This window comes from Scardinius erythrophthalmus (genome assembly GCF_964197995.2).
Source record: "Scardinius erythrophthalmus genome assembly, chromosome: 3".
NCBI lineage: Eukaryota > Metazoa > Chordata > Actinopteri > Cypriniformes > Leuciscidae > Scardinius > Scardinius erythrophthalmus.
Window position 1 is genome coordinate 9137934 of NC_138223.1, and position 14501 is coordinate 9152434.

The 14501-nt window shown below is 36.4% G+C and overlaps 3 protein-coding genes across 3 annotated transcripts; all 3 read left to right on the forward strand.

The window, feature by feature from the left end:
• Positions 1-1564: 1564 nt before the first annotated feature.
• Positions 1565-3852, forward strand: LOC308688108 (lecithin retinol acyltransferase-like; the record flags this gene model as incomplete). Its single annotated transcript, XM_081360996.1, has 2 exons — positions 1565-2092; positions 3439-3852. The coding sequence occupies 2 exons, from the start codon at positions 1565-1567 to the stop codon at positions 3589-3591; spliced, it is 681 nt and encodes a 226-aa protein (XP_081217122.1). The 3' UTR covers positions 3592-3852.
• A 2009-nt stretch (positions 3853-5861) lies between these two features.
• lratb.2 (lecithin retinol acyltransferase b, tandem duplicate 2) lies at positions 5862-7756 on the forward strand (the record flags this gene model as incomplete). Its single annotated transcript, XM_081361697.1, has 2 exons — positions 5862-6368; positions 7601-7756. 2 exons carry the CDS (start codon positions 5862-5864, stop codon positions 7754-7756), a joined length of 663 nt encoding a protein of 220 aa, XP_081217823.1.
• Positions 7757-8421: 665 nt separating this feature from the next.
• rbm46 (RNA binding motif protein 46) lies at positions 8422-13946 on the forward strand. Its single transcript, XM_081361074.1, has 6 exons — positions 8422-8561; positions 9189-9340; positions 9961-10298; positions 10471-10600; positions 11406-12206; positions 13217-13946. Exons 2-6 carry the CDS (start codon positions 9196-9198, stop codon positions 13405-13407), a joined length of 1605 nt encoding a protein of 534 aa, XP_081217200.1. The 5' UTR covers positions 8422-8561; positions 9189-9195; the 3' UTR covers positions 13408-13946.
• The last annotated feature ends 555 nt before the right edge of the window (positions 13947-14501 follow it).

The following is a 14501-nucleotide window of genomic DNA, read 5'->3' on the forward strand; positions in this document are numbered from 1 at the left end:
ATCGTTCGAACTGCGATGTTTTGACCCGCATTAGCATGTGCTAACAGCGTGATCTTAGCAGCACAGAGTGATCAAAAGGAAGTGGAAGGCGAGACATGTGAAGCGTTCATTTGTCAACGGCCGACAGACAGATCCAGCAGTTCCTCATTGTGCGCTTGCAGAGCTTCTTGGCTTCGTCTCAATGCAACGGCGTGTCATTCACAACAAACACATACACGGTCGCATAAACTGAAATCACTCTCCCTCAAAACTCGCACATTTATCACAAGCGCATTCAGCTGTCACATTCAGACTTTGGGATGCTGGGGGACAAAACAGGGAAGGAAGATAAATGGCTTGTCATTTATCACCCGCTATCTTTCAGCGCTCCACTGCTGTTCAAACAAGCAACAGCCCCGAGAGAGCACCAAGTAATCACTAATCCTTCAACATTCAGCTTTTGCCCTCACTGGGACACCTTTGTTACCATTCTGACACTGATTTCTCCTCCTGTCCATCATCGCTCTCCCACTAAAGTAAACCTCAGGGGGAGGGTGCAGCTTTAATCCTTTCCTTTATCTCTGAGTTAAGACTGTTTTGCATCATTTTGCTACAACTTTTACCACTTAATGTCCTCTTAAGCTCAATGTGGGTTTTATAAACTTTGCATTAAGTATTGAATGGAGCTGGACTATTTACAAGACAATTGGTTGTTTTCATTCCATTGACACACTTAGTTAAGACCATTAGGTGCTATTGGTATTCATTAGAAGTGCTGCTGAACTCAATCCTTTTCTGTTTTGGAAATGTGATGGCTACATTTCTGGGGACTTTTAATAAAGTGCTGACATGTGCTCTGTCTGCACGGCCCGCAAACTGGTCTATTGGTTAAAAGGAGCTCTTGTTTGGTGCGGTCTGGGTGAACGTATTGAGGACTTTAATTATTGCCACATGGCATGAACCGGCTCTCAACTTCAAACCACCATTGGGCAAACTTTCTGCTCTCACTTTTTCCACATTCATCTACCCTGGCCGTACCTACATCAGAGAAAACCCAGACGCTGCTGTAGCTCAGAGACATTCAGTTGAACTAGTTTATTTGTTCATTTTCGAGCAATAGCCATAAGAATAAATTGACTTGATTTTTAGAACCTGAATTTGAAAAATTATATACACGCGTGTATGTATGTTTAAATATATGTATACATGCATCGGTTTGCATGTATTCTTTCTACACATTTTTAAAACGTTGTCTACAGTAAAACAAAACAAAAACAGAATGCGTTAACCAGAACTTTACTGTAAAACTTAAACAGTTATAAGCATTTCTGGATGCATCCTGGTGAGTTTTACTTATAAACTAAAATGCATTGTTTTACCGTGACGCATGCCTATTTTACCGTCGCTATATGATCTTACAGGTAATCAATCATCAGGTTTTATTTCCATTTTCTTTCGTTTACATTTTTACAGCTCATCAATAGTGACCAATAGTCTTTCCAGCTAACGCACTGACGTCATGCAGGACCGCTGCTCCTTAGAATAAAACGAAACGGGGAAAGTGAAGCCTGAGCAGCACTGCAAAATGTTAGATTCTCTTGCTCTACTGTTGGAGAAAACCTTCCTGCTTGCACATTTGAACTTTTTCAGAACCACTTCATCTAAACAAGAAAGATGCACAAAGCATCGCGAGGAGAGCACTTATTTCCAGCGCGGAGATCTTTTGGAGGTTCCTCGCACTTTGTTCACTCACTTTGGCATTTATCTCGGTGACAACAAAGTTGCCCACCTTATGCCTGACATACTGCTGGTTCTGACGAGCAACACATCTCAAATCCAGAAAGTAGTGACAAACAAGAGGTTGCTTCTCGGCGTGATCTACAAGTATGCATCAATACGGGTCGACACGGTGGAGGATTTTGCCTTCGGATCCCCTGTTTTGCTCAACACAATGGATACTACCCTGAGAAAACAGCCGCTGGCCGCAGAGGAGGTCGCCAGAAGAGCTGAAAAACTTATCGGTCATATTCCATATAGTCTTCTTTGGAATAACTGCGAACATTTTGTCACTTACTGCCGCTACGGGACAGCGGTCAGCCTGCAGACAGACAAGGTAAACGGGGTTGTATTCCAGCACCTTTTTTAATCGACGAATCGATATCACTAGATAAAAAAAGATAGCCTAATAAATAATGAAATGTTGCCAATTTCTTGACTTTCTTCTTTGTATGACACGCACATTAATGCATTAGCGAGGTATGTTTAAAATAGGGTTAGCAAAATTAATATAAACATAAAATGAAATGCAAAACTTTGTACAGGGTCGATAAAAAAAAAGTTACATAGCCTACTAGACTATTCTATAAAATCTTATTTCTGCACAAACTTAATTCAAGGCTAATGTGATTAATGTGTTCTTTCATTTTTGTACCTCACACTCAGAATAGAGGGTACAAAAAGCTGTCACTGGGGCGGTACCCTTTCAAAAGTTACACCTTTTTTCATAGCCTATAGCCTACCTCAAAAAAAGTTTATGTGGCCTATATTAGCCTGCATTGGTACATATTAGAACCGAAATCTTTTTTTTCTTTATTATTATTTTTTTTTTTACAAAAATAGGCCTACGCTGTTTTTCATTCTATTTTAATTTTTCATGAGATTTTTTTTTTTTTTTTTTTTACAAATATGTTTTTTCACATTTTTTTAATAAGTTTTCTTATTATGTTTAATGTGAACTAATTAAAACATGACCTTTCATAAAAAAAATATATATTTTTTATAGCCTATATATATATATATAAAAAAAAAACTTGCACTGGCAGTAATCAGGGTAGGCCGGGTCTTCTCTGCGGGTTTCTTGTCACATGATAACTAAATGGCTTCCTGACTTTAGATTTTGGCGAACGAACGTTTTTATTAATATTTAATAGACCTATAATATTTGTAAAAAAAAACAAAAAAAAAAAACTAAATACCTAAGGCCTCCTGTTTTTGTAATATAATTAGGCTACAGTTAAAAAAAAAGTAGCCTACAATCACCTATAGCCTACTAGCATAGGCTAAGCCCCCCAAAAATATCAAGTGACTAATTATAAATTACATTTAGGAAGAGGTGTAGACATTAAGCTAATTTTCGTTCGAATAGCCTATAATTTTATGAAATCTTTAAGATTCTAAATGCCAGATTGGCGCAGGGTTGGATGCTCCACCGACCTCTTTAATTCCTAACATCCATCTCCACCGAGAACGTATTTTCACGTCATTTGGCTGACCGGAAAATCTGGGTCATTTTAGCGCAAAAAGAAACAACAGCTTCATTCAGTGGCAAGTGGGTTTGGGGAGATGTAACTACCGCCCAGAAAAACTTAGCAGCACCGTCTCAGATGCGAATCTTTGCTTTTTTTTTGTTTGTTATAGTGCTCTGAATCTCATCTATCCCATCTTTCTTTCATTCAACAGTTCTGTGAAAGTTTAAAATCAGTAATCCGGGACCAGAGGAGTGTTCTTCTAACCACTGTCATCGGAATGCTTTCCATGTTTTTTCTTGGAATTGCGCCGTCCACCGCACTTCTAACCTTTATCATTCCTTTCATCTTGTGGATGGCTGGATAAGAGACACTTCAAGTCTAAACCCACACGAACTAGCCTATTTAATGTATCAAAAAGGGTTTTTTTTTTTTTTTTTTTTTTTGCTGTAGCCTATCATGTCACTGCGGCTGTTGACATTCAGTTGTATTTTTTAGCTATTGATAACTTAATCTTTTTCATTCTTTTTACCTTCATATATTAACATTTTATATTGTAAATTTGTATGACATTTTATGAAAACATGCTGTACAATGTTAACAAGTTAATAAATATCAAATCAAATGGTATATTGGCCTTAAATGCTCTTCCGTGATAATAGCGCAGGTATCACTTTCTTTTCAGAGGTAGGCTACACAAAGAGTCTTTAACATCCGCCATGGAACTTTTCCATTGCACAAAACGTTCTTTAGTGGAAAAAGATCTTTAGATTATTATTATTATATTGTTCTTCACACTAAGAAAAAAAGAAGGTTATTTTAAACGGTTCACTGAAAGGTGCAGGAGACCCCTAATGTTCAAAATCCTTAAAGGGATAGTTCACCCAAAAATACAAATTCTGTCATCATTTACTCTCCCTCAATTTGTTCCAAACCTGTATGAATTTCTCTCTTCTGCTGAACACAAAAGAAAATATTTTGAAGAATGTTTGTAACTAAACAGTTGTGGGGCAGGGGCCAACTGTTTGGTTACTGGCATTCTTCAAAATATCTAACGATTATAGGCAGGCTAATTAATCTGCTCCGTGAGCTTATAATAGCTTATTATCCAAATTTAGATTTTTAGAATAAAACCTACGCTGGAGGCTGCGCCTGCATGAGAGACCGTTGCTAACTTTGCTTAATAATGGACAATATTTACAGAGAGTTTGTCCAAATCCTGGTTATCAAATGTGGTTTTAATGATGACTAAAATATTAAACTGTAATGAATTGTATCGTGTGTCGGTAAACGTTACATCCCTACTTGTAACCCTCAAACTTCGTGACCCCTCGTAAATCTTTAGTGACCCCAGGGTTGAGAAACACAACATGGGGAGCCCAAAATGGTTCTTCTGTGGAACCCCCTTTTGGAACCTTTATTTTACAGTAAGCATGTACAGTAAAGAATGAACATAAATGAGACTTTTTAATAACATTAATTGGTTACGCTTTATTAAGGTGAAGTAGTTGTATTGTACGTACTCAAATAAGTATATTAATTAAATGTAAAAATACATGTTACGGTTAGGCTTTGGTTTAGGATTAGTTACATGTTATGCATATTTTATTACTATAGTAAGTACATGTAGTAGCGTGTAACTACTTTACCTTAAAATGATGTGTAATAATAAATAATTTACTTCTATATTTGCATTTGGGTTTATTTTCAGATGTTTGCCAAAGAAAATGAAAACCAATTGTTTCAGTCTTTAAAAAAAGTACAGTTTATAATTACACTTTAATTTTTACAATTTAACTCAAAGTGTTGACAAATACCCTTTATGTTTTTCTGGTGAGCCGGCATACGAGTTGATTTTATTGGTAACACATTACAATAAGGTTTAGTTTGTTTATGTAGTTAACTAAAATGGTTACGCTTTACAATAAGGTCTAATATTAACGCATTTACAACATGAACTAACAATGAGCAATATTCAGTATTCATACATCATGCAAGTTGGAAATGTTCATGTTAGTTCACAGTGCATTATAATGTTAACAAATGCAACTTTAACTTTTTAAATAAAAAAATGTATGGTAACTTTAACATGAACTACAATGGACATTCTGTGTATCGCTTATATTAATCTTAGTTAATGTTGATCTTAACATTTATTAGTACATTTTTTAAGATCAAAAGTTGCATTTGTTAACATTAGATTATGCACTATGAACGAACATGAACATTTCGAACTTGCATGTTAGGATTAGGAATATATTGCTCATTGTTCATTGCAAAATGAGACCTTAACCAAGGAGAATCTTGAAAAATTTTAACAAGTCAGTAATTGGTTTTAAGGACTTACATCTGCATTGCTGCAACATTTGTTCATTATACAGTCAGCAATACCTTTCTTTGTTCCAGATATAGAAAACATTAGGCAATTTTATCCAAAAAGGGTGAGAAGGTCTACAGAGTCATTGGGTAACTATGCTTTGTTTGTTTCAATGGGCATGTGATGTACTTATTCTGGAGCTTTTTTCTGAAAAAAAGCCCTGGGTTTGTAATCCTCACGCCCCCTCCCGAGTCTGCCTCGACTGGGATAAAGCCTGCAGGTGCCAGACCATCCAGAAGCTCACCACTTCTCCAGTGAGGATGTTTCCCCTACAGTTCCTCAGCCTGTTTAATATTGCAGTGGCCACAATCTTTGAAGAAAAAAAGAAGCAGCAAGTGGTCCAACATGACATCTCCATTTATAAAAGAGGAGATCTGCTAGAGGTCCCTCGAACTCTCTTTACACACTTTGGAATTTATCTGGGGGACAACCGTGTGGCTCACCTCATTCCTGATATCTTGCCAGTCTTGACCACTGAACGGAAGGTCCTTGAGAAAATGGTGACTAACAACCGGCTGATTTTGGGTGTGATAGCAAAAAAAGCAAGTGTCCGCGTGGACTCAGTGGAGGACTTTGCATATGGATCAGAGATTCTGGTCAACCATATGGACAAGGTGTGCAGTCGGCCACCGTTACCCGGAGAAGAGGTGGCTAGAAGAGCTGAGAAGCTCTTGGGCTCCGTGGCTTACAGTCTGCTGTGGTACAACTGTGAGCATTATGTCATGTACTGCAGATACGGCACCAACATGAGCTTTCAGACCTACCAGGTGAGATGTTTCAGAAGAGAGAGCAAAATCAGAAGTCTGTGATAAGCATGTTCAAAAGAAATCTATCAAAAGAAATAAAGAGGTTATTTTCATGTATTCTTGAAATAATTCATCTGAAGCTCTGAAATTTGTAAGTCTTCAGTATTATTAACAACTTCAATATTCAGTACCAAAATAGACTTTCTTGGGTTGCTTTGGTAGAGTATATTTGTGACCATAAGACCATTTTTAAGCATTTCATCTCTCGCTATGTTGTTACTTTCAATCAATAGGAGACTGACACTTTTGCAAAAATATTGCATAGACTAAAAAGTCTTGAAATTAGGATATACATATCTTTAGCTTATGAACCATGTCTAATTCCATTGCAAATGGGATTACGCACAAAAATTAGGTTAAGAAATGTAATGTGATTGAGAAATATAAATCACTTTCATGCAAGACATTGTTGGTGATTGTGTAGGGTTGTAGTAAAATAGCAAATATATCAGTTATAGCAGTATATATATTCACTCAGATGTCTGTAAGTGAAATGTATTAAAGCTGCTTAAATCACAAAAGATTTGGTTCACCAACAGGTCAAACAAAAAACAACATGAGTTGCATATAATCGGTGCATAAAAACTATGAAGTGGAAGAGAACAGGCAGACATGAACATGAGTTTAGACTATTAGACCGTTAACATTAGAGGTGATTTGTTCTATTTATTTATATTTATGATTCAGTTGCTCCAGTTGGTGTTGAGCAAGAATGTTAATCTGCAGATTCCAGGCAACAGGCAGTAATCTCTTTGAAACTCTTTGCATACACACACATCATCTCTCTTTCTTTTTTCAGTCTAAAAGATGATGATATTCCAACAGCATGACAAAACTAACCACTCTCCAACTGTGGTGGATATGATTTTGCCACAAGAATCTAAAATATAGGCTCATCAAAGGACAACTATTCTGTTTTTTGTTTTGTTAGGCTCTCTAAATTATCTGTTTTCCATTAGGCCTAAATGGAAATGAGAATGGAAATCTGTGGTGACATTTAAAAAAAAATGCATTTATAACACCATTTGGGAAAATTTCACCAATGCAACACCAAAGAAAGTCATTACTGTCAGTGTTTAGAGAGACTTAAGATCCTCAACTGACCTTTCTCATTTAAAAAAAAAAAAAAATTGTTTTAATTGAATGCAAATGCAAAATTCTAAACTTTGGAATTCTTGTTTTCTCCCCAACAGTTCTGCAAAGCTGTGCGCAAGATTGTGTGCAGCAAGACAAGTTCTCTTCTAAGTTTTCTGTTGTGCTTGTTCATTATGTTTTATCTGGGATCTGTGTCCATCTTTGTAATTTTACCCACGGTTTTCATCCCAGGCACTATTTGGATGGCATCCTGAAGCTGTGTCAAACAACTGTCTGGAGACAACAGGATATTTTTTGGAATATCTTTTTTCCATTGTTCATTATTTAGTTCAACATAGTGCTTCATTACTTAGCACATTTTTTTAAGACTTATCAGGACAAAGAAGACATTTCAATTAAACCTATGTGATCTTTCCAGTATTGTCATGTTAATAGCCTATCAGATAATTTATTTTCATACTGTATGTTGTGACTTACAATAGGCCTATTGCCATATCAGTAGGCCTATTAATTAAAGGACATTTATGTTTTTGTCTGTAAATGTTGTCTATTCATGTATAGCCTATATATATATATATATAGCCTACTTGAAGGTAGCTACTTAAAGAATGCCATATATTTAGGAAAACCATGGTACTCAGCCTAAATAGTGGGACACTTTTTGCCATTGAGATGACTTACTAGAAAAAGCAATCAACCTGAAATAAATAAATAAATACCATATTATATTTTTTGCATAATTCTCCCAGATTTTCCTCAGAATTTTGATTTCCATGCACTTATTTTTATTTTATTTTCCCACCTCTTGTACGTTAATTACGTAAATGTAAGTTGCAGATCAAATACAGCACTGCTGCAAAACGCCCGGGCGGGCAGCTCATTAGCTAGTTGAAAACACGACCGACCGTCAGGTAACGTTAGGCTAAGTAAGTTAGTGTTTGTCGTAACGTTAACAATAACATTTTGTCAACAACATCGAATCGTCGTCGATCATCAAGTGTCACACAAAGTTATCCCCGTAATTTACGTTTCTTAATTCATTTATTGTGTGACCAAAAGGTAAGAGAAGCAGTTTAATTGCATCAGTAAGTTATCAGTTTGAACAATTCCAGTGATATTTTTACGAGAGCTGATAACAGAAGTGTGTCACACATTACTCGCATAATACTATTATTCACTCACAGCTTGGTATATAAAATATATTCGACTTAGAAAACTAGTTTGGTTGACCCTTTTGCTTCCCGCTCGTTTAAATGGTCTGGCTGTTCTGTTCTGAATATTAACTTTTTACCTCAAAGTCCTGACATACTTTTTTTTTGTTAATACTCTCGAAGGTTTTATATAGTAGTGAATTGTTTTGTTGGTTTATGCAGTTTTATTGGTGTTTTCATAAAAAATGGACGTTAAATTCGTATAAGAACGTTTATTTTGTTACTTGACAGGTCGATAGTTATGATGCTAACAATTGTGTTTGCTAGCTGAGAAAAGCTGCGTTCCTACGCGAGCCTTAAATCTCACACTCGTCAATTGTAATTTTATCAATAAACATAGATATTTGTGTGTAACATCTTAACGTTTTTCTACTTAGTAGGCCTACTTATCTACATATATATACGTACGTCATTTGAACTTTCATAAATAGAGAGGCTCAAGTGTGATACCTGACACAACGGTTTTTTTTGGTAGCGTGATCATGGATGAAGGCAACAGCATTCAGTCATCTGAGAACAGTATGATGGACAGCTCGAAAGAAGCTGCTCTTTTATCCCTGATGGACAGGACAGGCTATAGCATGGTTCAGGAAAATGGACAGAGAAAGTTTGGTGGTCCACCTCCAGGTAATATGGAAACTACATACAAGATATCATCTAAGTTAGGCCCCATGAATAATTTATGTATGGGCCAGAATGGAGAAATATTGTTGACCAGTAGCCAAATAGCTATTTAGGTATTATTTTAAGCACCTGATGTAGATAAATCAGCCTTTCTAAAATCTCTGGATCCTGGGACAAAATGTCCATTCTCTCCACAGATGACTACAAACTTACAATGAGCTTTATTCTGTTTCGTTACAATCCAATAATTTCAGTATTGATAGAATCAAGCTCCAGCCAATGCTTTTTCTTGCTTAAAATCAATCATTGCATCATATGAAGAAGGTAAAATTACTGCAAATATAATTTCATGTTGTCTTCAACAGTTTACAATTAGATTGATTTATAAGAATATGATTTGTAAGTAGTCAAGAAAGTTTAAATTGCTCCACTCCTTATGATGTATTAATCATCTTTAATTTTTTTATTAGCCTGTATCATAATGTACCATAAAATGTGCAATAATATTGTTGTAAAACATAACTGTAATAAAATGAAGACTGGAATGCTATAATACAAATTTTGAAATTTTTAGTTTCATCAGATAGTGGTGTTCATAATAATGAACTAAAGTTATGTCTCAGGTTGGGAGGGCCCCCCTCCTCCACGAGGATGTGAGGTGTTTGTGGGTAAAATCCCCAGAGACATGTACGAAGACGAGCTGGTACCTGTTTTTGAGAGGGCCGGTTGCATCTACGAATTCCGTCTGATGATGGAGTTCAGTGGGGAGAACCGTGGCTACGCCTTCGTCATGTACACAACGCGCGAGGGAGCCCAACGTGCAATCCAGCTCCTGGACAACTTCGAAATCCGCCCCGGAAAGTTCATAGGAGTATGTGTAAGTCTGGACAACTGCCGCCTTTTTATCGGCTCCATCCCGAAAGACAAGAAAAAGGAGGAGATCCAAGAAGAAATGATGAAGGTCAGTATATCACACGACTGCAAACATTAGAAACTACACAGAACTGTTAAAAATGTATGACATGTTCACAAGCACCATCTTGTGAACAAAAATCTTAAAATAAATGTACATTTTATAACAGTCGGTTGTGATCTAATGTCTAATGTATTTTTTATTGCAATTCTAAATCCAGGTGACTGAAGGGGTGGTGGATGTGATTGTGTATCCCAGTGCAATGGACCGGATGAAGAATCGTGGCTTTGCCTTTGTCGAGTATGAATCCCACAAGGCAGCTGCCATGGCACGCAGGAAACTCATACCAGGTGCAAAAGCACAGTGGAAATATACAATAAGATTTATTTTTGGTGGTACTTGATATGGCAAGCATCATTAGTTCTATTGCTCATATATTTGATATATTAGTTTTCACTGCTTTGCAATCTTTAATCAAAATAGAAAAACTCACTATGCCTTTTGAAATTACTTTACCCTCTGGCCAACCATGCCTCTTTTTCTCCAGCCACCTGGGTACATGCTGGTATGTAATGACAACTTTTCACAATTCAGTCAATTCCTCATTATTTTTCTTATTGAATATATTCTAGTTGGTTATGGAAGTAAAACAAGTGATCTTTTCCGGAAAATCCAAGGAAAATTCCGTGGAAAAAAAACCCACACATAATATTTTGTAAATAAATTATTTTATTTCAGACAGATAGGAATAAAGTGGCTGGAGAAGCATGCCAAAAATAGAAACTTAATTTATTATAATGGGAGCAAATTATTTTTCGATGCGTCTGGACACTATGTGTGTCCACTGTAGACAGTGTAGCCTATTCTGTTTTTTTATTTTTTTATTTAAAGGACAATAATTTGTAGCAATCAAGCAGGCAGGACTGCTTGATTACTAAAAGCAGTAATCAAGTAATCAAGCAGGCTGCGAATAAAAATGTAAAATATGCAACTATCACACTATTTTGAAAGTGTAACCAATTTGGTGGGCGGTGTTTCAATTTTAGCGGGTGCATATTTCACAAGGGTTTGAGCATGACACTTCAACATTACACTTGTTAGAACTATTCACAAATACGCAACTAGCTGTGTGTCAATGTCCACTCTATGTTTCAGGAACATTTCAGTTGTGGGGTCACACCATCCAGGTTGACTGGGCAGAGCCTGAAAAGGAATTAGATGAGGAAACCATGCAACGAGTGCGAGTCCTCTATGTTCGTAACCTCATGCTGAGCACCACGGAGGAGACGCTTCGCTCTGAGTTCTCACGCCTGAAGCCTGGCTCTGTGGAACGTGTTAAGAAGCTGACGGATTATGCCTTCATCCACTTCTATAACCGTGAGGATGCCCTAACTGCTCTTGAGTCCATGAATGGGAAAGTTATTGATGGTTCGCCCATCGAGGTGACTCTTGCCAAGCCTGTCAGCAAAGATGGGAACAAAAGATCCGGACCACGGGGTAGCCACAATGGAATGGCAGCTGGCGGAAACTACAGTGATTCCAGCTTCTTGTTCCAAAGCAGAGATGATGTGAACTTTGGAACCGGAGCAATGGGTGACGGGTTATCTGCACGCCCCCTCAGCCTGCCGCCTCACTTGGGCAGCCCGTATGCAGTGGACTTGGATCGCTGTGCGTATCCATTCCTACCAGGATCCACTTTGGTCCCAGTCAGCCTGAACACCCTGAAGCCCAGCCAGCTGTGCTCAGCTGTATCATTGCTGGATTACTACTGCCACAAGAATGACTGGTCTCTGCCTGAGTATCACCTCTACTCCCTAGCCGGACAGGAGGGGAAAATACTGCTCATCTACAAAGTAGTCATCAGCAGCACCAGGAGCAGCTTCATGCCTGATAAAGTCTGCACCATATTAGAGGATGCCAAGGAGCTTGCTGCTCAGAATGCACTCTGGAACCTGGGTTAGTTTCTCTCAGTTGTTCTCTGGTTTCTGTAATTTTCTTTTCGGTACAACATTTAAAGGAATACCAGGTTACATACAAATTGAAATTAGGAGTGCACTGATATTAAAATTCTGGCCGATACATAAAGTATAAGACAGGGGTCGGCAACCTTATGGCACGCAGAAAGATAATCACACATCCGCGCGATCTGTGTGCCAGCTCAGGTTAAAATCTCTCACTTTAAAAGTATTTTTAACTTAATAAAACAGGCTGTAGTGTAACTATGGGGAATGATTACCTTAAAAATGTACATCCATATGCAAGTTTTAGGGACTTTATTTAAATTAAATACATAGGCCTACACCTCTTTAGTTATTGTCATGTCATGTGTCAGTGATTATCCCTCTGCATGCTAATTTTTGGCACGTGCCATATGCTGACCCCTGGTATAAGACGATAATTACTTTCATGTCATGGCTGGAACTAAAAAAAGAATACTTTAATTAAGAAATTCATACTTTTATTAAGAAAGACAGTTGAATTGATCAAAAGTTGCATAAAAAAACATTTACAATGGTACAAAAAAATTCTATTTCAAGTCCTGAAAAGTCCTGAAAAAATGTCACAGTTTCCACACAAATACTGTTTTCAGCATTGATAAAAATAAGAAATGTTTCTTGAGCACCAAATCAGCATATTAGAATGATTTCTGAAGGATCATGTCACATTTTAAAATATATTGAAGTAGAAAACAGTTTTTTAAAATAGTAATAATATTTCACAATTTACTATTTTACGGTATTTAAAAAAAAAAAAACACAAGAAACTTTCTTTAAAAACATTTTAAAAATCTCACCAACCTCCAACTTTTGAATGGTAGTGTAAATTATTAAATATCAACTGATATATATCCTAAATTGATTGTTACAGATAAATTAAAATGTATTGTCTAACACCAATATATTGTGCAAACTACTTTCAGTATGTACGTACATGTTAAAGGTTGTGTGTGTGTTTCCCCATAACAGATTGCTCTATCAGTTCCCCTGGCTCTCCTGTGAATGTTTCTTCTCCCGCACCTTCTGCCTCTGGTTTCCTGTCCTTTGGATGCAGGTCTCTGCCTTACCAAGCGTACCCCATGGCCTCCATCTCGCCTCCTCTACCCATCTCCTGCTCCTCTGCCCAAAGACTTTACATCCCCAACTCATCGTTCCTGTAGTCAAGCCATCCAGTATCTGAAAAGTTACTTTACTTGCAGTGTGTTCATATTCTTAAATGTCATTTTTATTGTTTCACATATTTTTCGGCTGTTTTCATAGAATGACTAGCTGCGGCAGGATTTTTCTTTTTTCTGTTTTCTTTTCTTTTACATACTGTAACTTTTACTGTTGTTGTTTGTTTAGCTGAGTATTTTATATATTCTGTTAGGGTGTTTATTTCCCTTTTTTATTCTTAATAAGTAAGTTATTTACTTGCATTAGAAACAGTGTTTGAATAGAAACTAAAGATATAAACTGTTAAAATTTGCAAAAAAACAGACGCATCTTCTTAATACTGCAATAGTGAGTAGGTAATGTTGCACGTTCAACTTTGTGTTACATTCACCCTGGCAAATTAAATTTCATAATTTCATTTTGATTGTTCATTTATTATGGATTTAAAAAGAACGTTTTGATAAAATGACCAACAATGCTCAAACATTATAACCACCTAGTCAAGCATGCAGTTTGTACATTAAAGATGCTCTTTTATATTGTTTTTGTATTTGTTTTTTGTTTTGTTTCCTGCGCTCGTCCTCAATTTATATGCTAGGTAGGTTGCTTGGTATATGGATACATAGCGACATGTATGCAGTGTCATGCAAAAGCAAAATTTTCATCATAATGTCATCAGTTCTGGCTTCATAATGAAACCCGCTCCATGTAATATAAAACAGCTTTTATTAGTCTTTTATAATTTTAAACCTTTTTAAAGATTTCCTAATGTGTTCTAATTTTAAGCACTTTTAAGTCATTTGAAGCATGTTTATTGTAATTATTTCTGAGTCAGATATTATTTGATTAAGGTAATTAAACCAAGTAAATATTCAAAAAGTATAGAATAATACATCTTTATTAAACTCAAAGGGCAATTAAGTTTTGTGCATACAAAATTAAATGGATTCTGACACTAGGATCCAGGCAAAATTCATTTTATTTTGCATAAAAAGTTAAAATATCCAATGACTAAGATAAAAAATAAAATCAAATTGTGCAAATTATATAATTAAAACATTGTGCACGTGGTGACAATTTAGTATACTTGTGTGTCAAG

Bases quoted from the DNA above. Each gene is read 5' to 3' on its own strand.
- rbm46 (XM_081361074.1), top strand. From the start codon at position 9,196: ATGGATGAAGGCAACAGCATTCAGTCATCTGAGAACAGTATGATGGAC. The intron at 10,299-10,470 runs GTCAGTATATCA...TTCTAAATCCAG, and splicing joins TCCAAGAAGAAATGATGAAG to GTGACTGAAGGGGTGGTGGA. The intron at 10,601-11,405 runs GTGCAAAAGCAC...TCTATGTTTCAG, and splicing joins ACGCAGGAAACTCATACCAG to GAACATTTCAGTTGTGGGGT.